Below are 24,072 nucleotides of genomic sequence, written 5' to 3'. Positions count from 1 at the left end.
AAATGATGTGAATGCATCAGAAATGACAACTGTTACCGTTAGCTGAAGGCTTTGTTTTTTGTGTTGTTCAACTGAACAGATGATTATTCAAAAATAGAACTGACCTCTAACTGTATTTTCTTCCCAGCTGGCGGGTTCAGTCTTGTAAGGCTTGTAAGTTGCATGGGTGTGTTTGTGTGAGTTTGAAGAGCCAGCATGACCGGGCTCCACCTTCACAGCATGTACTGTTGTCCTTGAGTCCAAAAGTAAAACATTTGGACACCAGAGCTCTAGAAACAGATATGTACAAGATTCTGCATGTGTTGTGCCACACCTCTCAATGTTTTCTCAACCGCTTTTGGAACAAAAGTGCCCAGAGAGAAAATGGATTTACAGACTACAGAAGGGGCTGAAACTTTCATATCTATATATTTAACCTGTTTTGGAAACTGTAACAGTATTAGTTCAACTGTGTAACACACATAAAGTTAAGGATATTTTGAACATGGGAGGCCCTAGAAAATTGTGCATAGAAGTATAAATGGCACATAAAAACATTTTACTTACTTAGTCAAGTGATGCTAAAATAGCTAACATAACCGATTTGACCTGGTGTGAGAATACCCATGACTGCTTTTTGCATGAGGCAGCAAAGATTCATCCTCAAAATTAACTTGAAGCAGTAATAGATGATCAGTGTCATCAGTGTCAGGAATGCATATTTCAAGTTCCACCTGAAAGCATTGTTGTTTAATTACATTTGACAGAAAAGATGGAGAATGTTTATAAATGTGACAACAATTTATCTGGTAAAACAATAGATCTGGTTTCTGTTTTTGTGATAAATTACCCGATAACATGCACAGCAAGAGATCTTTTGAAGGAGCAATAATAAAATTACAAAGTGGGAGTTTAATAGGCATTTTAATTTGCCTATTAAATGCAAGAATTTTTGCTAAAATATTTCTTGTCATACGTTATGACATTTTTCATGGAGAAATTGCTTTGCACCAGGGAATCTGTTTGTAATATATATTATTACTATTTTAAATCCTACTACTGTATAATCAATTAGCAAATATCTAATGTATTTGACTTTTATTTAAAAAAAAAAATTTTCACACATAACCTTCAAAAGACCATTAATACAATCTTTTTCTGATGCTCCTTCCAATGCTGTTGATGGGCTTTGAAGGCCAATGTTACTTATTTCTTTAAACACAACAAATTATGCATTACAGGACAGTCTGTTTCTCATTTCCCTCTCACTTGATGCATTTCTTTTCTGACTTCATGATTCTGAAATGCTCTATCCTCCCTTTCTCCTCCCTCAGTCTTAACTCCCCCATCTACATACCAAAAGGAGAAATAGAAAAATAAAAACAATCCATCAATTATTCCAAAATACTATGCCTAAACAGCCTGTACTGGATGTTTTACTGCCACTTTAATCAGTAAAGATGTAAGGCCTTGACCTATGACCTGTGTGGGCCTTGAGCCAAATCTCCCTCACTCACACTGTGTCTAATGGACTAGCAATAAAAGCCAAAATTCAAATCTTGGTATTTTGATAGTTTTAGCAACTGTTCAGTTGAATACAAAATTAAGAAAATAAGCTTTGCTCATCAACAATTTTCACTGGCAGTCAGCACTGTGCCACATGTTTCAGTGGTTTTGCTCTATCATTCGTCAACCTCCCCCCTGCTGTTTTCTTTCATTCTTAAACCCTGATGCAAGGTACCCATGTAATCCTGGAAGGATTTAAAATCATTTCAGATTGCCATATGTGATTGTTTTAAAGATTTCAACGCAATTACTAGCATAGCAACAGCTTTTTGTGATGGTTGTGGCAGTACTCATCATCCTAAAAGCTCATATAAATATTTGTCAATTTTCTATTTTGTCCTAACATTACCCCTATACGGGAGTATTGCCCCTGTGGCTTGCTGTTGCTGTTTATTGTATTATGATTGGTTTCATTATTTTCACCACATAAAGTACCAGTCAAACATTTGGAGTCACCTTTGACATTCAATGGCTTTTCCTTATTTGTAAGATTTTCTATATTGCAGATACATAGTGAAGAGATCAAAACAATGACTCAAAATTATATAGAATTGTGTATCAAACCCAAAATTGTGAAATCACTTAGAAGATCTTCCATGTTTTGGCTTGGTTTTGTTTTTGATTATTGCTTTGGTCAATTGTGAAGGAGTTCCCAGAGGTACTAGTACCGTATTTTTCAGAATATAAATCGCTCCGGAATATAACATGCATCAGTCAAAAAATGCGTCAAAAAGAGGTAAAAAAAAAAACATATAAGATGCAGAGGACTATAAGTACAGTTTCTTTCAGCATAACGGCTCATTACGCTGAAAGTTGTCAGAATTACGCAAAAATTAGACTGAGCGTAATGGTACTGTTAGCTTAGCACATAATGGTGCTACATGCTAAGCTAACAGCTTGACACGGATGTTTGAGAGCAACATAATAAAGCTTATGTGCAGCATGAGCAAAGTTGAAATAAAGTCAAATAAAGATAAAGATAAACCATTCATTGAGAAGGTGAGTCCAAACTTTTGATTGGTAGTGTATGCTGAATGATACCGTGTCAGTATCTTTATTTTAAACCTGGTCAAAGTAAAACATGTATTTTTGCAGACAGAAATATGTTGATGTTGTTGTTTCGCAAAGATTTAACTTCCTTCTGTTCCCATAGGAGTGTTTTTGTAAAGCAATTGTGTGATCCCATTCCTTTTTTTGAGCAAAATGACAATCCTGCCCTCATCATCAGTCCTAAAAGAAAACAAAATAGCATTGTTCCTTTCTTCTAATTTTTCGAGTGTATGTCACCATCATATCACCCTCTTGAAGAAGGGTTACTCAATCTCAATACTTTTATCATGGTTGAATTAAAAGCTTAATTCATTAATAATGACCACAGCAGTAAATTAGCAGTAAAATATGTACAAAACATGTAAAGTAGCTTGTTAAGCTTGTCTAGGTCACAGCAGACTTTTGGAGCTCTGTCCAGGGAGGAGCTGTGGTGCTTTTGCAGATGAAAAGCAGACCTGAGGCATCATTAATAGTCCTATGAACTTAGGCAGCCAGAACATACTAATTTCCATTGTTGTTCCTTTAGGGGAAAATGACCCAAAACTGTTTTCTTTCTTTTCAGATCAATGAGAGAACCAATTCTCTGAACCGTTCACTAAAGAAAAGGTAATTAAGTATTTTAATGTGAAGAGTTCGATTTTGAGACATTTCATCAAAACTGGAGTTGGCCAAAGTCAAGCAAATTTTAAAAATTCCTCAAAATCAAATAAAATATGTTTACTAAAGGTTTGTTTAATCTCCATTAATCAAAATCCAAAACATCCCCAAAATATTTTTAGTTTTTTTGACCACATTTCTTTTTTTATTATTTTAACAATAACAGCAAATAGGGCTAAAAACGTCCATGGACCTGGAAGCAGACTTGCCACCTTTCAGTAGAATAGCCAAATAGATTCAGCCTGTTTCAACAAAGAGCAAATCATATTTTGCTGTTGTTGCTGACAGAGGATAAAACAAATGTTAGATTACGAAAATAAAAAGAATCAACCCATATAGGCATATAATGTTCAACTCTAGAGTTGAACATTATATGCCTTTCTTTTAATAAATAAAAGATGCACAATCCTTTAAATGCTTCAAATTCACAGTGAGTCACAAATTGTTTCTGTATAAAACTCTGACTAATTTGCACTTTGATATGCGTTTAGATTATTTTTGAGGAGATAAAAATAAACAGCATATACAAGAAACGTTTTTGTGTTTTTAATTAAATTCAATTCAATTTTACGTATATGGCGCCAATTCCCTACACATATCTCAAGGCATTTTACAACATCAAATTCAATAAAACTTTTAATCTGAAAAGCATTTAAATTTGTAGAGCACGATGTTTCATATTCAATCTTGACCCACGTGCCCAAAGGTTTAGACATTTAATTTAATTTTGAATTCAATTAAATTTTCTTAAATTTAATTTACATAGCGCCAATTCACAACACGTCATCTCAAGGAACTTTATATTTCAGGTTTAGAGCAACCAGTGAACCATGTTGGTAGGTCAGAGCCCAATATGTAAAGCTAAAAGCCTTCTTTGCCATGTTGAGCAGCTTTTGAAGTCCTCTGCTGGAAAGACAAAATCTTCTACACTGGATGGTTTTCAGAAGGAATGTTAGCAGCCCTAGTCTGAAAAAAGGTGTAACTTGGAAGATTTTTTTAATCACCCTAAATCACATTTTACATGAATAGAAAAAAATAACTTTTCATTTAGTATGGCTTAAGCTAAATGGGCAATTTTTTCAGCTCCTACAGTTGTTAGTCCCAACTGCTTCATAGCTGCTGGTTAACCCTTAGTTGCCTGGAGCAAGGACAGACATGGCAACATGAGGAAGAGGGGTCAAAGGAACCCTCCCCACGTTACTCAGTGTATCATTCTCCTAAGTTGTGATTCATAGCCCTGGTTAACTCTGTCCAGATGTCTGGGGCTGTGTTTTCTCTAGTGGTGGGTGAGGGATGGCGGCTCCAGGCAGTCTGCAGCAGGAAATTATCAGCTCCGAGGAACTTTCAGGAAAAAGAGATGTCTCTGCAAGGATGTATATAGTATATATAGTTCAAATAAATAGAAGATCATTTTACTTCTTTGGTGATAGCGTTGAGGAATCAGACTCACACTTGATATTCTCTAACAACATTAGAAGACGAATAATTCAATAACAACTCTATTTAAATTCTCTCCTTTGTAAAAATATAGACACATTATGAAGACAATATGCAGGAGGTGTTATAGTGTGAAGTACTAATTAAGTAGAATACCTGCCTTGACTACCTTCTGTATTGTTAAATCATTGTGCCAGGGAGGGAGTTGCAGCTACAATGCCTATATTCAGTCAAGAAGTTGTAAGACTAATAATTTAGATAAAACACATGGAACTTAATTTAAACCTGCCTAGTGCTGGATTAATTAACATGGTGGAACTTTGGGTTAAAAACAAGTTTACAAACAGTTTTTTCACTTCCTTAACCATTGTGGTTGGGATGGAAACTAGAAAACAACTTGACGTTTCACATTAAGCTATGTTTGGTAGTTCAGAGAGCTCAACAGCGCAAAATCAGTTTAAACAGAAATTCAATCCAACTCCATGCTGAAACTCTAACATAACTTTTAAAGTGTGAGAATCTGACAAGTAGCACAGTAAAAACCGGGTATATATTCTGAGAGGAATTCTGACCAAATAGATGCCGATATGGCACTGAGGAGTAGATGTGACAGGGAGTACATTACCAGATCAAAAGTTTAGTAAGATAAACAAAAGAAAAAGAGGCACACATCCAGGTCAGTAAAACCAAGGAAAAGTGATGGTGTACCTAAAAAAGATCTCATGGCTTGGACTAACCAAATGACTGTCCAAAATGTTTTAACCTGCATGGGAGGTTAAACAGACTTTGAGCAACCCTCAAAGCCAGTCACCCACTGTCTTTTTCAACTGAAACTGTATGAAAAGAGACTTAACCCTTTTTTCATTGTCACTAAATCAGTCTGAAATTTACATGTTGTAAATCTAGCTTTTTTGTTGTTGTGGAAAAATCTAATACATCAGCCAAAACATTAGAAACAGATTGCGGACCTCTACAAGTCTGGGCTATCTTTGGGTACTAATTCCAGAACCCTTAAGGGGCCACATTAATCTGTTCAAACATTTATATGCTAGTATAAATTTAATAGGAATGTCCAGCCAACATCCGTTCAGGAAGGAGATGGATTTGGTGTCTGATAGATTAAGGTGTTCAGGTGCAAAATGCACACATCAACACCACAAAACCCAACGGCCTTGTGAAGATTCTGGCTGAAAATGGTGAGAAAGGGTTGTTGTCTCAGCATCAGCGGAAAGATCTCTTAGTGAAGAAGAGGCTGTTACTTTAAAAGCGACATGATCACAAAGAATACACGTCTGGATAAAGATGTGGAAATATGCCCAAATTGTATGAAACAAGTCATATAGTACTAATACACTTGAATACTAATACTATACAAATAAATCTGTTTCAATCCTGCTTACCAGCTGAAAGACCTAATGCCTTAGAAAAAAAAGATGTTCGCATATTGCCTATAGTAGATTTAACACTGTAAAATACATAATTTGATTACCAATAAACAATTGTTTGGGAAAATTTGACCCCATGAGTGCTGCAGCTGTCACACGTCATATATAGAGTACAGAACATGCCACAGCTACAGAAACAACGCAACTGTGATTCAAACATTGCAGCAATGACCCAGTAAAGGCTGCTTTATGCTTGATGCACATATGTTTCGTGCGGAAATGATACGTGCGGACACAACATCTGAAGCATTTATGCTCCATGCGACTTTTCCTTCATAGTGGCACTATTCTCCTGGACTGTAGATGGCAGCGAAATCCATCTGACTCTAGCCTGATGGATTTCGTTCTGCAGAGCTCCACACATCCATCTGGGATTGCTCCATTGATGATATATTTCAGAAGGAGGGGCCTTATCAAAAATCCTTGCATATGAAAGGATAAACCACTTATCCGTCATCTTTAATGACGTGCTACTTCAACCACTCACATCAAATTCAACATCGAAACTGAAACCATCGTTTCCACTAACAATAGTCTTCAAAGCCATTTTCTGGTGTTATTTTAAAGAAATAATATTCAGTAGATTGGACAACACTGATGAGATAGCAGCATCAACGTTTCCAGGTGACTAGATTTCTCTAATGAAAGCCGGGGACGTCTCTGATTTTGCTAAGCAAGCGGGTAGGCACAGTCTCTGTCAGGTCATCCAAAACGGGGACATCTGGTCACTCTTACTTCCTCACTGCGAGCCGCCATTTTTGTCTGAATCCAAACAATTGCTTCTCTGATACATCACATCTCCGAAAATCCCGCCCGGCGATTCTGATTGGCTAATCCATTTTATGTGGTATTGAAACCCACTGGCAGTGATACCAGATGGATGTGTTGACGTCGTGTGGAGCTCGGTGGAACTACATCCATTTGGCAAGAGTCAGGCTGACGTTGTGCTCCTACGGCAATGATACTACACCCCATTACATGTACCAATAGAAAACATAGCTGTTTCCAACATTTAAGCCTCCTACTTTCTTCTCACATGCCAATCATTCTGATGGCGATTTCTATCCAGGAATTGTTAACAACTACTACGGTGATCGTTATGGGCCATGTCATGAACATGCTTATATTTATGAACCTCCGCTACAGGAAGTGCTTGCTCGTCCGCCATGGTTTTCCGCAGGGAACTGTTTGTGTAGTCAGGAATTTTCCTAGGTCCATGGAGCAGGAACTTTTGGCTTTGTGGAGAGGCGCAACAGCTAAAGTGATTCAATAATTTGAAAAGTAAAAATTATATGAGGTAGTGACAACAGAGAAAGTCACGACACAACAGAACACTGACAACTTCACCTCACTGATTTCTGTAATGAAGACATTTTTTACAGAATGTGTGAATGTATGCTGCACATTTGAAATTATGTTAATCTGCTTTTTAGTATTTTTTAGGAAAGCAAAAATTAAATTTAGTCTCTAAGTAAGATATCATGGAATATATAATGGCAGCTCAGTGAAAAGTTACACTGCTGTGTAGGAGAAATGGCCCAGTTAGATGTTTTATTTAATTCACAACCTGTGGCTTTCAGTATAAAAGACTGCAATGTTGTGTTGTGTTTGATTTAGTAACAGCTTCAAGAAGACTCAGCCTCTCTTTCTTCTGACCAAGATTGACGACAAGCTGGAGCAGTACACTCACGCTGTGGAGGTCAGCACACACAAGCACATGCATTTAAAGCATTACAAAAGTCAGGTTTTTTTAAGCTTTATTGGACATTAAATTTTGAATTCATTGAATCATACACGCAAACTGAATCTTTGATTTCAATACAGATTTTGGTCCATGCATAGTTTTTTTTCAGACCTTTTCACAGTTGTCACTATCTAAACGTTAATATTTACAATTTGAAAAAGTAAAACAGAAATAAGAAGGCCACAAAGTACTTGATATTAAATTATGTTTCTGTAACACACATGGGAAAACCATAAAAACAGGTAGAACATGATTTAAAAAAGAGACAAAATTGTATTTTTTTTCTGAAAGGTATCCTTTTAAGAACATTTAAAGACTGTTTAGTGTATTAGAAGTGAACAACCGACGGACTATCCATGAACTTTCATAAAGGTATTTAGGTTACATATACCTTGCTAACAAACAAATTAATCTTTTAAAAGAACTCCCAGGATACCCGTGCAGTGAAGCCATCGCTTACTGACGTACCCAACTCCCCAGAGGTTGTTGCCACCAAGAAGAATCTGTTTGAGGCTGGAGAAGCTTGGAGCCCAACCAAAGGAGTCACATGCAAGGTAAAAAAAACACTGACAGATTGTTGCTGATATATAACATGTGTATGTGTAACATGAGCATAGATAAGATTCTCTAGAGCCAGCCCCATGAGCACATTTTGATACTGCTTGAGGACCACAAGTGGCTTTGAGCAGAAAATCGTAAGAACAAGATGATGCAAATATGTTGTGATTTTCAAACTAACCTTTTAAAACCTTGGTATAGCTTGACATCAATAACTTGACTATGCCTATACAGGCTTACCAATTCATCAGTTGTATTCAGACTATAGCCCCTTTCACACTCAAGGCTCCCACATACTCGGGCGTAGTTTGCGCATACTGTGGATGTGTAGACTCTTCGCCAACGTTTTACCCTTCTTAGTCTACATATTGCGGAAAATTCCCACCCTATCTGCCGGCAGGATGAAGCGGGGGAAGGGATGGTAAAATGTTTGATTAGCTTGCTGAGCACCTAGAGCCCTTTCTTTCCCATCCTTGTGACTGCCTGCTTGGAGCAACTCAGTGAATCAAGCTTGGTGTCACATATAAAACAGTTCAATATGAAGGCTTCTTTCTGCCAAACAGTTTATAGTGTGACACCGCGTACGCAGTCATGAAAATTTAGCTCTGCCCGTACCTGTCTGTGCGCCTTGAGTATGCCTGGACTCCGCGCACTTGTCCGTCGACTAATGTCTCCACATGTATGTGGGGCCTTTACAACCTTACAGAGTAACTCACTGGCAATTTACTGAGTCTGGGTTATGTGTGAATTAAGCCAGAACTGATTTAGAGGATCAAAGAATTTATGTTACAGGTGTTTCTTCAACCAGTTGTTGTAGGTGGTGATGGCTGTAGGGAGGAAGGTTCTCCTGTAGCGGTCTGGCTTACAGCTGAACTGGAGACGCTCTGTTGTTGTTCAACAATCTGATAAAGAGGATGCTCAGGGTTGTCCATAATGTTCTTCATTTTATGAAGAATCCTTCTTTGCCAAGTCATCTCTAGAGGTTCTAGAAGAGTCCCCAGAACAGAGCTGGCCTTCTTTATAAGCTGTTTGAGCTTCTTTAAGTCAGTTGCTCTAAGGCTGCTGCCCCAACAGATGATGGCAGAGGAGATCTGGAAAAAAAAAAAAGGTTTTACGCTACCTTGTGGTGGTGTTTTTGAATTTTGTGAATAATAGTCAATGAGCAGAAAGGGAGATGGAAACCCATTTGCGATTAAGTTCTGATGTAGCGAACATTTACCACACATGACTAATTAGCTGTGTCCGTCTTCCTGGATATTCTCATAACGTGCGTATAAATGCATTTCTTTCTCAATATCTCCAGACTGCATGTAACATCGACAATACTTGCTGACATGACAGAACAACTAGCTCAATAGCAACACATTCCTGAAAACATGTCTCCTTATTTTAAAATGTGTGGTCCTTGCTAGTTTGGAACCTCAACGTCCTATTTATGACAGCCACAAGTAATGTCAACTTTTGACTTAATTACGCTTTGCTCAACCTGGTAATTCACTCCAAACCAGGTGTTAGACACATGCCTAAATAGCACTTTCTTTTCTGCAACATTTTAAAAGTTTGCTCAAAATTCACATGGGAATCGGATGAAACATGGCTAGTGTATTCAGGCTTTATATCTTTTTTATGCTTTCTCAACCAGGACACTGGCAGTCTGAAGGTGGGCGTGGCCAATCTTATCACACATTGGGTCAAAGGTCCCTCAGAAACCAGCAGCAAACAGTCACCATGCAGACCATCTGTAAGTTCATATTTTATAGCACACATTTTTAAGCTGTTGATTTTTATCGCATACATATAAAACGACCATTTTAGCCAAAATTATCTCTAAACGTAAGCTTATCTTATGTTTATTGTGAAATCAGGGTTGTATCTGATTTGTCAGTGATGTGATATGCAAAGAAACATGCCTGACACTGCCTTAGGTGTGGAATCACTCTTGTAAAAAGTCAGATACAAATATATGATGAATTGTTTCATATGTGGTAGGAAATGAATAGCATTACAGTTTTACAGTCTTATATGCTCTGTGTTTGACGCTACATCATTAGTAATCTTTTACATATCCACTTTAAACCTCATATATAACATATTTATATGTTTTGTCTCCTGTATGGCAGTTTGCTTAAGCTACAATACCCGAAGCCCCCTCAGCTAGAGCAGCTTTAGTAGTGCTTGTAAAACTTACACATGTACAAAAGTCTAAGGAAGTGTTGTTTTGGCTGTAGACTGAACCCCGCTCTGCATGAGAACATGCTGAAGTCAAACAAACTCATTATGTCACTATCTCCATGTGTTTGTTTTTTTTGTCCGTGTGTTTTCAGTAGTTCCTTGTTGTTTATGCTCATTTTAGTCTTAGCATATTGGTTTATGCTTTCATGTTTAGTTTCTAAGCTTATTCATGTTTTCTGTTCCCTGTGCATTCTAGTTTATTCCCATAAAATAACACTTAAATGGTTTCTGTTTCCTGGGAAACAAGAGTCCTAGCAAACACCTGCACTTTACATCAGTGAAAACATTTTAGGGGGGTAAGAGGAATATCCTTAGGTCATGTGACATTATTCCAGCATTCAAAACAAACTGATATGTTCATATAAAGTCCAAAATGGCAGACATCATAAATGAATCACCTTGTTAGGTAAGAGTTATTATTTTTTATACATATACTCAAATATTTTTCTTTAGGAGTGATTAAATACATATTTGTTAAAAAAATAAATTGTATTTAAACAACTTAGAAAACATTTAATGTTTGCTTTCCAGAGGATATGTTACCCAGATAGGGGTAAAAAACAGGATAGTTATGATCAGATTTTCTCCAATTTTGAGTCTTTAATTTTATAGATCCGCTATATTAAAGTATTAATTGATATTGTTTTAGATGTGCATTATTTTTTTGAATTTACCGTTCAGCAGCTTTGACTTGTGTGTAGACAATGGTGCAGGGCTCATTGTTGTCACATGAGCAGACAAAACCTTCATCCTGGTGAGCTTTGAGCTTACCTATTGGGTAAGTGCAAAGCTTTTCTAAAAAGAAGTGAAAAGTCCTGCGCCATGCCCAAAGATTACAGCACTCACATGGTAGGAATAGATTTGGCTGGCATGATCAACGGGCCATATGTTGACAGATAGTTGATATTTCTTTCAACAACACGTGGCATACTGCTGTGATACAGCAGCAATACATCACAAACACCAATGTCTGTATGACTTTGCGTTGGATGTTGCAAGAGGACCCATCTGAAAACCCTTTCTTGAGACGCAGAAAAAAAGACGCTCCTCCACAGCTTTGGAAAATCCACCAACAGGAGCCTTCAAACAGCCTAAAGTCTGCAGCCCCTGGATGTTGTGATATATGCTGTGCAAGGGGTGCAGGAGTTTGTCCTGTAAACAGCAGGTTGCCAGTTTGAACCCCTGCTCTGACCGTCTCAGTCACTGTGTCCTTGGGCAAGAGATTTCTCCCTTGCCCTCTGATGGTTGTCAGAAGGCCCAGTGGCATCAATGTATGGGAGTCTTCTGTCAGTTTGCCTCAGGCTACAGTGGCTACAATGGCTACAATGTGAAATAATAACTGAATGCAATGTCTGGGTTCAAGTACAGGCCATTTTCTATGACGGGATTTCCCACTTCCTTGTCTTGTTAGAGAAGAGCCAATGCAGGATGTTGTAAATACCTCAAACATGTAGAGGTGCAAAGTGAGGCTTTGCATTATTAGATGTTAGTAACTGATGAACCTCTTTCGGAGAGAAATTATTAAGTGTTTGGATGGTTGGAAAATCTTTTTTTTTTTGGGAGATATCTTTTATACAGTGACAGGAGTTCAAGCATATTCTGCGTTCAAAATCCATTGTTCATTTTTTTCACAATCAAATTTGTCAACTTTGTGCCACTTTTTAAAGTTTTAAGTGCAAAATATACAACAACATGACATCACAAAGTTGTTAAATTGATTTTTCTTAACCCTAAACGGGCAGTGTATCCTGAGGGATACAAACTGTAAATTAAAAAAAAAAAATGGTCCTATTTAAAAGAAATTTCTAAAATTAATTTTGGCCTAGATACATCAGAAAATAGTAAGACACTAATTTTCAAATGTATTTATAAATGACTGTCCATTTAAGGGTTAATGTATGTCTTTCCCCCTTGATTAAGTGTTACCTTGTGTTTTAGTGCGGCTCCTCTTTGTTAATTAGTTTCCCCTCCTCAGCTCCCCCTTTCTTACCTCCTGGCTCAGCTGAAGCATATTTTCTCATGAGTAACACATCCGCATCCTATGTTATTTCACACAGCTCCCTCTGCAGATAAGCACTCTGTTGTGCATTGTTCTTCTCTGGATTCTCTGGATTTCTACCCATTACCATGTCCGTTGTCACGCATGTGTAGTTTCTCTGTTGCTTTGTCCTTGCTCCGTGTCCTGTAAGTGTCTGTCTTTGATTCAATACAATCTTTCAATTCACCATGCCACTCCTGAAATCCAGTCTGTGCCTTGGTCCAGCACCTAAACCTTGAAGTTTGAGACATGAAAAGGAATTCACTCTGCCTTTCCCAGCATCTCCTCTCCCAATGCTGTCTTCAACAACTGGGTGACAGGAGATTTTAGACGCCTGGCAGCTATTTGGACAGCTGTGTCTCAGTGATAAAGGAGACTTGGCTGTATGAAAACATCAACTCAGTATGGCTGCCAGATTGGTCCCTCCACTCCACTAAAACAAGGAGGAGGTATCTGTGCATTCATGTGGAGCTCGGACAACTACTATTAAGAGGCATCTTTAAGTAATGAATCGTGTGTCCAGAAAGGATTTCTAATGTAACTGGTGGCTAGATGAGTGTTCTGCCCAAATAGTTTTGGAATGCAGGTAAAAAAAGGAAAAAGAAACCACTTGAGGTACAAATAAATCTTCTCATCGCTTGCAAGCCAATTCTTTACCTTATCTTGGACAACCAGACCTCTGTACCTACTTTGGACTCTGGCCTATACACCCCTCAATGTTGGAGAGAACCATAAAACTATTGTCCTGTCCTATATCAAGTTTTGTATTGACATTAAAATACCCAAGCTATAAATCAAAGGGGCTCACCAGAAATCTTGGTTCATTAACAGACAGTTCATGAGAGCTACTGCAGGCAAATATGACCCATATCTGGCATTTTCTTGGCAGTCTGAACCATCCAACTCAGATCTTCCCACACCCCCAAAAAATCTGACTTGTGCCACTTTCGTATGTGGTACTAAATTGAATATGTATTTGATCATTTTTAAAGCATCTGCAGTGTGAAAGATCATGTCGCATTTCATTCAACTTTTACGTCACAGTCATGGGATCTACACATCCACAGAGACTTCTGTACAGCAGTAGTAATTACCACTCCACAGAAGGCCATTGTTAACAGCTGTTTGTTTTTTTCCCTTTCCTTTCTTCATCTTGTCTCAAGAGACTGGCGGGACATGTACAGGAGGGCCAGAGCTAACTGCAGAGGCATCAAAGCTGCAAAAGTGCTGTAGAAGCAGCACTGCAAAGCGGCTTTATTAAATATACCCTATATACCATGTGAAAAGACATAAGGAATATTACTGATTATCCCCAACCCTACCTGCACTGTCCCCTCTCCCCTTGATCAGTTTCAACATGTTTTATCATGCTTTGATTATAGCTCCTACTACAACAGTGAACATAACAGTCTAAACTAGCATTCTAGAAAGTCACTCACTCTCTAGACCTACAAAGTGCAATACCAGTAAAAACTGTGATAAAGCTGGTGGGAATTACTCTCAGACAGAGTGCATGTACTACTTGCCACACTATCCATCCATTTTTTGACTCACTTATCCTTCATGGGGTCGCGAGGGGTGCTGGTGCCTATCTCCAGTGTTCAATGGGCGAGAGGTCGCCAGTCTATCGCTGGGCAACAGGACAAACAGCCATTCTTGCACACACTCACACCTAAGGACAATTTAGAGAGACCAATTAACCTAACAGTCATGTTTTTGGACTGCGAGAGGAAGCCGGAGTACCCGAAGAGAACCCACGGATGCACAGGGAGAACATGCAACCTCCATGCAGAAAGACCCAGGGTGGACTTAAACCCAGAGTCCCAGCAGCACCCAGAGTGCTGCAAGGCAACAACGCTAACCACTGTGCCACTGTGCAGCCCCTCGCCACACTATTCATGTATATTTTCAAGCTGTGGTTACATTAAACTATCATTGTCATCTGTATGGAAAGTGCCACTATAATCCCAGTACCTAAAACCACAGCTATGGCTTGCATAAATGACTGCCGGTCAGTTGCTCTCTGACCAGGTAAATACGTAAACACCTGCTGCATTATTAAGCATGTCCAGCAGATAGTTGTCTGCTGGACTGATATGCAACAGATGGTGAGGACAGCTGAGAGCATGAATGACATCCACTTCATCATACCACCTTACATTGGCCTCAAACATGCTGCAGGGCACCTCACATCTGGGGATTTATCCCTTCACCACAAGCCATTTTAATATTGCAACCATGCTTTCAAACACATTGTGGAGCTGCTTGAGTTGGTAATCAGTTCACACAACCTGACTGTCTCCAGATTTTCAAAACAATTCAAACTTGTTCCACTGACTTTAAAGATGAGTCAACTCTTCATCTCTTACACGCTCAGGTTGAGGGATTGCTACAAAGGCAGTGACTCAGCTCTGATGGTATAGATAATTATTTTCAGTTAGCAGCATTATGTGATTGTTGAATCTGACCGAATTGTATTAAAATCAGGTTTGAAAAAGACTGGATGTAATTGGATCTGAATCTAACTACATGATTGGATTTGACTGAATTAATTAAACCTAACTGACTGAGTTGAATCTAATTAGATTTAATTTCACTGGACATAAATGTAAGGAATTTGCTGTGAACTGATAGCATAGTAATAAACTAAATTAAATGTGAATTAAGGATCCCCTCTCCTCAGTGAACTAGGCCACAGTCGGCCCGATCTGAATCTACTCAGTTCCGAGTTGTAATATTTCTGCTGTGGTTCTTGATGTTTTTTTAGGATGTGAGGCCTGGAGATGTGCTGCAGAAAAAGAATCTTTGGGAAATACTTGGAGACCCATCAGTGAGGACAGAACAGAAAGCAAAGGTTAGAAGCATCGCGATTTGTCCTGCAAAACAAAAGTTGGATTGTTGAGTTGCATGTTTAGCTGTAGTTTTCTCAATGTGAACATTTTACACTAATGGTCTCACAGAACACATCTGGCAGAACACAAGATACTGAAAACCTGAAACCTTCAGTGAAACAAATAAATTAAAGATGGTCTACCTCCCCTGAATGAGGATTATAAATATATTATGCATACCTTTTGCTGGGGGTGTCATCAAAATGCATAGAACTGCTATGTTTTTCTTAAATATTGATTTTTATGAACGTGGAAGTCTGCTCACGTCGATGATAAAGCTATCTGCGTCCTTGGCAACCGCCAAGCAATGTGATGTGACTGCTTCAGGTCTTTCTGAGACGCACTGTAATCTTTGGCAAAACTAATAGAGGAAAGGTTCCCTGAACCTTCCCTGAATGAAGCTTATAATATATTATGCATACTTTTTGATAGAGATGTCATCAAAGCGCAAAAAACTGAAGATGTTTTGCTTAAATGTTGTTTTCATATGTACCGGAATCTCTGTGACGTAAGTAGGAAAACGTCACTTCTTCATGTCTTTCTGAGAAAACCTTCGGTGAAGCTAATAAAGGAAAGGTTATTTACCTTCCCTGATTGAAGATTATGAAAATAATATCCATACGTCTTGCTAGAAATGTAATCAAAATGCATATAAACTCAGTTGTTTTGCTTAAATTTTTACTTTTCCATGGGCAATGGCATCCATGTTTTTTTGTCAACCGGGGAAAACTTAATGGTCAGCTGGTTGTAAGCCAATGTAAATGAATAGGCAAAATAAAACATAGAACTCAAACGGATTGAGGAGCCAAATTGTGACAATACTACATTTCCCCCTGTGGACCAAATTGGATATTACGCGTTTTTCAGTTAGACTGGGTTGTAATGGTACAGTTATGCTAAGAACACCTTTCAATTCAAGGCTTTCAGATGTTCTGTATCTGTCTGGGAGTTTTGGGGTGTATCTAATTTTTCAGAAACTTTTCCATTTTGGCTTCATCTTTGTTTAAAAACGATTAACGTGTGGATGTATGTTGGGTGTGTGATTTTTTTTCACACATGAGGAAAGGTTTAAGTAATTAGAAAAATAGTAAAGGCAAGGTAATTTATCAGTAAAACCCTCAAACCTGTACTTTGTTTTTGTTTTTTAACATTACTACACTTTCATTGTCTATGGGACTGTAAAACCTTCATCTGGACAAAATCAAAGAGATTTGAAAAGGAAGAAACTAACTTGTGTCTTGTCTCTTTTCAGCCAACAGCACATGGTAAAAAACATAAATTTGTTGTCACTGGTCATGGAAAATACGAGAAGATATCTGTGGATGAATGTGGAGACCTCAGCCAAAAGACCGGTAGGACATCTGACATTAAGCAGAAATATACTGTGACAAATACTGTGTAATTTTTGAGCTTTTTTTTTTATCTGTGCATCACCTACATCAGGGGTCTTCAACCCTGATCCTCATGACCCACTGTCCTGCATGTTTCAGGGGTTAACCTAAACTATTAGAACCTGAGAGTCTGTTTGACCAGTACAATGTAGCTTGAGTTCAACAGTCCTTTAGTCCTTCAGCTTAAATTTTTTGAACTTAACAACCCATGTGATTTGGTTATACAGTGTTAAAAAATTGTCACTGTTTACTATCAGCACAGATATACCAACATTTTTAATTCTAGTTCTTTAGAGAGGATGTCTCTAATCAGTATTGTACCTCTCATGGCCAGCACAGTGAATATAGTTTAGAAAAATAAAGGTTAGTTAGTTAGTTAGTTAGTTAGTTAGTTAGTTAGTTAGTTAGTTAGTTAGTTAGTTAGTTAGTTAGTTAGTTAGTTAGTTAGTTAGTTAGTTAGTTAGTTAGTTAGTCTAATGGCTAATCAGAATGAAGCCTAAAGCTGATTTTTGCCATCTTCTAACAACTTCAGTTTCAGAAAAGACAAGACAGCTCATGGGAAGCTAGAAAACAATGACAAATATAAAAGTAGTTATTGACACACAAGACAGAAGGATGATTCAAGAAGCAAATAATCTTTATAAATACAAATAAGCTTTATTTCTGCACTGGGTTTACAAATGAAAAAAGGCAAAACAGTTCACCAGGTGGGAGCAAGTTGCCCCTCTTTTGCAATAACAGCAAATAGTGTAACTGTCGTTGAAATTTATCACAATGTATGATGATTTCAAGGTGAAATTTGACATAACTGTTATTTATCATTAATTATTTATTTGAGCATTTATTATTTCGAAGGTGATTTGAAATAATGGATGGAAAAACAAAAACCGTTTTTGGTTTCCATCCATCCATCCATTGTCTATCCTGTGCAAGTCATCTCAAGGCACTTTACAAAGTCAATTCAATCACATCCAGGCAGATTTGTCAAAAGTTTCCTATCTAAAGGAACCCAGCAGATTGCACTTAGTCTTTGACAAGCAGCATTCACTCCTTCTGAAAAGTGTTTAGCCACAGTGGACAGTCGTCTGCATTGTACATGGCTTTGCAGCAATCCCTCATACTGAGCATGCATGAAGCGACAGTGGAGATGAAAACTCCCCTTTAACAGGAAGGAAAACCTCCTGCAGAACCAGACTCAGTGTGAACCATCATCTGCCTCGACCGACTGGGGGTTAGAGAAGACAAAGCAGAGACAAAAAAGAACAGAAGCACACACTGATCCAGAAATCCTTTCTATGCTATAGAGGGTAATGGTAGACAATCTGCCCCACAGTATTGCGTCACAGCTATACAGAATGGCAGACCAGATGTATCTACTATGAAAAGAGAGAAAAAATGACATAAAATTAACAGTTGAAATAACAACAAATAATGCAAACTGGATAACTGTAGGACTCAGAAGAGTGAGAGAAATAGATATTAATGCTCTCCAGCGGCCTAAGCCTATAGCAGCATAACTACAGAGATAGTTCAGGATAAATTAAGCCATTCTAATAGTAAGCTTTGTCAAAAAGGAAAGTTTTAAGCCTTAAACTGGTTGTTGGTTCCACAGGAGATGAGCCTGATAGCTAAAGGATCTGCCTCCCATTCTACTTTTAGAGACTCTAGGAACCACCAGTAGACCTGCAGTCTGAGTCTGAGTCTTATGACTCCATATGTTAGGAACATATGGAGTCATAAGATCTCTGATGTATAATGGAGTTTGATTATTAAGAGCTTGCTTATTAAGAGCTTGCTTATTAAGAGCGTATGTGAGAAGAATAATTTGAAATTATATTCTGGATTTAACAGGAAGCCAATGAGGGGGATTTAAATCAGGAAAAATACAATCTCTCTTTTTACTTTTCATCAGAACTTTGCTGCAGCATTTTGGACCAGCTGATGGCTTTAAGCTACATTTTTCTGGACTTCCTGATAGTAAAGAATTACAACAGTCCAGCCTTCCAGTAACAAATGCATGGACTAGTTTTGCAGCATTACTCCTGGACAGATTTAGGTGAAAAAAGGAAACCCTAGAAACATGTTTAAAGTGGGGTTTAAATGTCATGTCCTGAGCAAACATAACACCAAGGTTTTTTTTACTTTATTACCAGAGGCCATTTAAATGCCATCCAGATTAAGTGATTAATTAACAAGATTATTTGGACTCTGGTCCAAAGATGACAACCAGGTTTTGATGTCATCAAGACATGCTTGCAGTCTAAGTAATTGATTTGATTCATCAGGATTTACGGATAAATATAGCTGAGTGTCAGTATAACAACAGAGCTTTAGTGGAAATTAATCCCATGTCATCTGATAATTTTACCAAATGGAAGCATATGTATAGTAAAGACAGTTGGCCCAGGTAAATACTGTTATTTCTTCGCAATCAATGCCATATATCAGTACAAGCTCCAAAGTATGAAGGCGAGAATGTGTCAGTTTATGCACATTTTGAGCAAAACCAATTGAATCTAGGACAGTTTTAAAGGCTACATTAAGGTTATCACATTCAGTGTCAACATGAATGTTAAATTCCCCCACTATAATAATCTTGTCAGTGTTTAACACTAAATCAGATAAGAAGTATGAGAACTGAACTAAAAAAATCTAAGAGTAAGGACCTGTTGGACGATACAAAACAACAAACAGAAGAGGTTTTATTGCTTTGCATTTTGGATGAGGAAAACTAAGAGTTAAATGTTCAAAACAATGATAGTTTATTAATTGGCCTGGGACTGATTAATAAATCAGACTGAAAGATGGTTGCCACTCCTTCTCGTCTTCCCGTAGTTCTGGGAATGTGGAAATTTAAATAATTAGAGGAAGTTGACTCATTTATACTAACGTTGTCTTCTTGTAGCCAAGTTTCTGTAAGACAAAATAAATTTGACTATAAGAAATCATCCATCCATTTTCTAACACACCTATCCCTTGTGTGGTCGTGAGGGGTGCTGGTACCTATCTCCAGCTGTCACTGGGCGAGAGGTGGGGTACACCCTCAACAGGTCGCCAGTCTGTCGCAGGGGCAATATATATATATATATATATATATATATATATATATATATATATATATATATATATATATATATATATATATATATATATTTATAGACCAACAGACTGACTAACAGACAGTTAGGGAAACAGGTAAACACAATCAACATCTAATTATGAATTGCCCTAACCTTTTAAACACCCTTATACCCGTATTGTGACTTCTGACTGGTGAAGTGAATGCGTAAAATGATGATGAAGTGTATCTTACTTTCCTACTGAAGATATGATAATGGGGAGGATAGTGCAATACAAACATTTCTCTAATTAGTACACCTAATTAGAAACTGCCTTGCAAAATAGGCCAAATTTCTCTCTGAAATGAAAAAGCAAAGAAAAATGAAATATTGGGTCTTTTAGTAACAAACTTTATTTGGTTGATTCACTTTAAAAACAACAAACAACTCTGACTTTCAAAAATGTCATATTCTTTGACTAAATTTTTAGATTCAGGTTCAAAATTGTTTGCATGTGCTTTGTGGCTCACTGTACTCTAAACATAAATCAAAGACCTGAGAAAGTACACTTTTAGCCGTAATTACAGGAATGAATGGTTTCCAGGTTTGGCAGAAATTCAAAGGAGATTCAACTCCAACTGAATAAATTAATTTGAAAGAAGAGGAAAAGTGATAACAGGAAAAGCTGAATCTTATTTAGATTTTATTTCTAAATAAACTTCTATTTAGAAGTCACACAGTGACATCAGCACTCACACAGTGTGAGTGCTGATGTGCACTCACACTGTAGGCCAGATGTTAGCCAAACAAGGAGATGCTACTCACTTTTCTGAGAAGGAAAAGAAAAACCTAAAGAAAATCTAAGAAAAACCTCAAACAACAGCCAGGAAGCCCAGAGATTTCTCTATTACAACAAACATCACCATGCCACTGATCTCCTTCACAGCTTTTTGTCTTGCATTTTTTTTTCCTTTTCTCCAACAACTTTACATCGCACGGAATAAAAATAACTATTTTTTTTCTAAATTATTAATTTCTGTTTAATCCCCAACACACTTCCATCTAACACTACAGTAGTCAAAAATCTCTCTTGTTTCACTATGAATGTCGCATATTTATAGAAGACAGTGGTTTGTTTACAAGGTCTGAATGATGTAATAATGCTTGAATCAGTAATTCCACTCTATTGCCTTGATTTGGGGCACTTGATTTAACATGAACATGTGAAACCTCATAAATAAGAGAACTGATAATGACTTAAATAAACCTCTTCCTTTTCACTTCTAAACTGTCTCACTGAGGTTAGTGTGTTCAAACGACTAGAAAAAGACATTTACAAACTCTACATTAGCATTCATCTTCTACTCGGAGGTCTTATGTTGTTGCAAATATTAACAATTTCGAAGAAATAAAAACTGTTAAACTGATGCTTATTTATTTTAATTATGGATGAACATCTAGCTTAACATTTCTTGTTAAATATAAAAAACAGGACATTTGTACACAAGTAACAACCTTGTACATACATCTTCTAAAGCTCAGCAACATCCATTCTAAATGTGTGATGAAAGAAGCAAAGGAAAATCCTCAGATTACATAACACTTTAATGTTCTGTGGTGTCTGAAGGAATTTAAGACAAGTCAGATCTTTTTTGCTAAGCATATAGAGCAAACCTCTAACACACCCATTAAGCTACAATGACATAATGCATTTGTCAAGTATAAAGTTGGGATGCAGACTCCTCCAGCGGTGCTTCATAAGTTTTGTTATTAGAGAGTTAATGCAGAGCATGATCTCTGTTACAATTAATTCATATAATAGGCTTAGCCTTTTATTCTGTTTAATCTGGATTCTTTCACATTAGGCATAACTTAAGAAGCAGCAAACCCTCTGGCTGTTCTGTTAAAGTCTTTTGGTTCCTCTTCTTTACCTTTTCGCCCTATCAGACCCATTTCAAACACAACGGAAATTTTTTGGTGACTGGTCTTGATGCTGCCTCCTTCAGCTTTTTAGCGTCAAACCTGGGGCTAAAAAGCAACACTGGTAGCCTAAATGCAAATGAAGGGATCTTCTTTCTGCTCATCACTTTTTCTCCTCACTTTTTTCCTCCTCACTTTTGTTTAACTCAATCTGATGCATGATGATTTCTCTTTAGAGGAAAACTTTGGAAAAGGACTGCGTTCCCACATCTTGGTGGCCTTTGGGGCGTCTGTGTCTTTGGGTGTAGTTTGCTGCTCATCCTGACCACTCAACTTCTCTTCAAGCTTTTTCTCTTCACTCTGGTCCTGCCCAGGGACCTCTACCTGTGCGCCGCCGCCTCGGAAATGTGGTTTTTCCTGCTCCACCACCATGTGTTTCTTTAGGTCGCGACCATCCGCTCATTTTTGATTTCATCCCCTTTGGCCTTTTGCATGACATTAAGAAGAGATGTGGCTGCTTGGGGGGAGTCATTGGCTCCCTTTTTATCAGATGTGTCTGCTGAACATTGTTCTGTGTTATCTTTTTTCTTGTTTTCAGTAGAAGGAGCCTTAACAGGCAGAGTGGGTACAGTAGAAACAGACTTTGAGCTTTCGTGATTCATCTTTGCGATGATAACAGGTGTCTTTGGTTCTATGACGCCAGATTCATCAGCTTTCATGTCAGATATTATTTTCTCCTCATGAGTCTGGACGTCCACTTTACTCAGAAGCATTTTTACTGCCTTCAGGGAATCTTGGTCACCACTTTTTGGAAGAGGATCTTTTATTTCTGTAGTGTTTGTCATCAGTGTGGTTTTTCCCTTCTGTTTCTCAAAAAATATATCCACGGTTTTTGGTATCTCTTGAGTCGTTGTTGTCTCTTGTTTTGCCACAACTGGAGCAATTGCTGTACTTGGATCTTGTTTTTGACTTGTTTCCTGTTGACTCAGAGGGTTTGAAACTACAATGACCGGGACTGTGACACTGGAACCAGACTTTTCAGAACTCTGTGTAGGCTTTTCTTCACACTTAGAGGTGTCCTGTCTTTTAAAAAGATCAGCCGTAGATTGTTTCTCTACAGTTGGTTTCAAAAAGTCTGTTTTTCAGCTTTCAACCTCATCTTGTGTCGCTATCACTGAGGTTGTAATGCCAAATGCGGGGGGAATATGTTTTGATTCCACACGTAAGCAGCATACTCAGCTGGCGTAAGTCCACGGTAGGAGACTTATGAGAGTCTGGGGTTTTAGGTCTATTCAAGGCCACATGTGAATATTAGATGTTGCTTGTCTTTTGCTTTTTATAGCCTGGTGATGTGGTCAAAAGGCGGGATGGAAGCCTCATACGTGGAGTTTTGGGCCTTTGATAGCTAGTCACTATTGTGTTGTTAGCACAGATGTTGGAGTTATAGCTCTTTGAGAGCAACTGCTGAACCTGAGGTCACTCTTCTTGTCAGATCAGACTCTGATTTTGACTTTTTAATATTTTGTTTTATACTGTTATCTGCAGCTGTCATGTCAGAGTGAACGTCCCCATTTAGTAACATTTCAGAAAGCTCTGTAGTCTTCACATTAAGTGAGGCAGATGAACTGTTCACCGTAGAAATCGTTTGGGGGTGACCTTGACCTCTCTGGATCCACTGTGATGGTGACACCGCAAACAGAAGAGGATTCGGTCGTGAGATTTCAAAGACCGGGTTGTGGCTCGGGTGATGTGGTATGATGGAGTTTTAGGGTCGCCCTGCTGAAGATCTGGATGATAGAAACTCATAAGAAGTTGGTGTCTGAACTCTGACTTCAGATGTTGAGTGGTGGCTTTATTTCAGCTGTTTGAGTTGATCTCTTTGTTTCTAAGTTGGAGTTATTCTTTTATTTGATGTTGGAGTGACTCGTTTGATTTCTGATGTCGGAGTAACTCTTTTGATTTCAGCAGTGGGGATGGCTCTTTTATTTCTGATGTTGGAGTAACTCTTTTTATTTCTGAGGTGTAGTAACTCTTTTGATTTCAGCAGTGGGGACGGCTCTTTTTATTTCTGATGTGGCGACTTTCTCCCCGGATCTGTGTCGAGT

The 24,072-nt window shown here is 38.0% G+C and overlaps 1 protein-coding gene across 2 annotated transcripts in view; it reads left to right on the top strand.

The window, feature by feature from the left end:
• The window catches only part of lsp1a (lymphocyte specific protein 1 a), a 48,836-nt gene that overhangs the window by 16,185 nt on the left and 8,579 nt on the right, over positions 1 to 24,072 (top strand). The window contains exons 7-12 of one of the 2 annotated variants that reach the window (XM_036145851.1): positions 3,158 to 3,201; positions 7,752 to 7,833; positions 8,301 to 8,432; positions 10,079 to 10,177; positions 15,474 to 15,560; positions 16,850 to 17,936. The exons of the other annotated variant lie outside the window; for it this stretch is intronic. Coding sequence (XP_036001744.1) covers positions 3,158 to 3,201; positions 7,752 to 7,833; positions 8,301 to 8,432; positions 10,079 to 10,177; positions 15,474 to 15,560; positions 16,850 to 16,999 — 594 coding nt within the window. The 3' untranslated portion in view covers positions 17,000 to 17,936. Of the gene's footprint in view, positions 1 to 3,157; positions 3,202 to 7,751; positions 7,834 to 8,300; positions 8,433 to 10,078; positions 10,178 to 15,473; positions 15,561 to 16,849; positions 17,937 to 24,072 lie in introns of those variants that run through there. 2 annotated transcript variants of the gene reach the window in all.

This window comes from Fundulus heteroclitus, chromosome 2 (assembly GCF_011125445.2).
Source record: "Fundulus heteroclitus isolate FHET01 chromosome 2, MU-UCD_Fhet_4.1, whole genome shotgun sequence".
NCBI classification, from domain to species: domain Eukaryota; kingdom Metazoa; phylum Chordata; class Actinopteri; order Cyprinodontiformes; family Fundulidae; genus Fundulus; species Fundulus heteroclitus.
The sequence above is the reverse complement of the archived record's forward strand: the minus strand, read 5'-3'. Positions and strand labels throughout refer to the sequence as shown.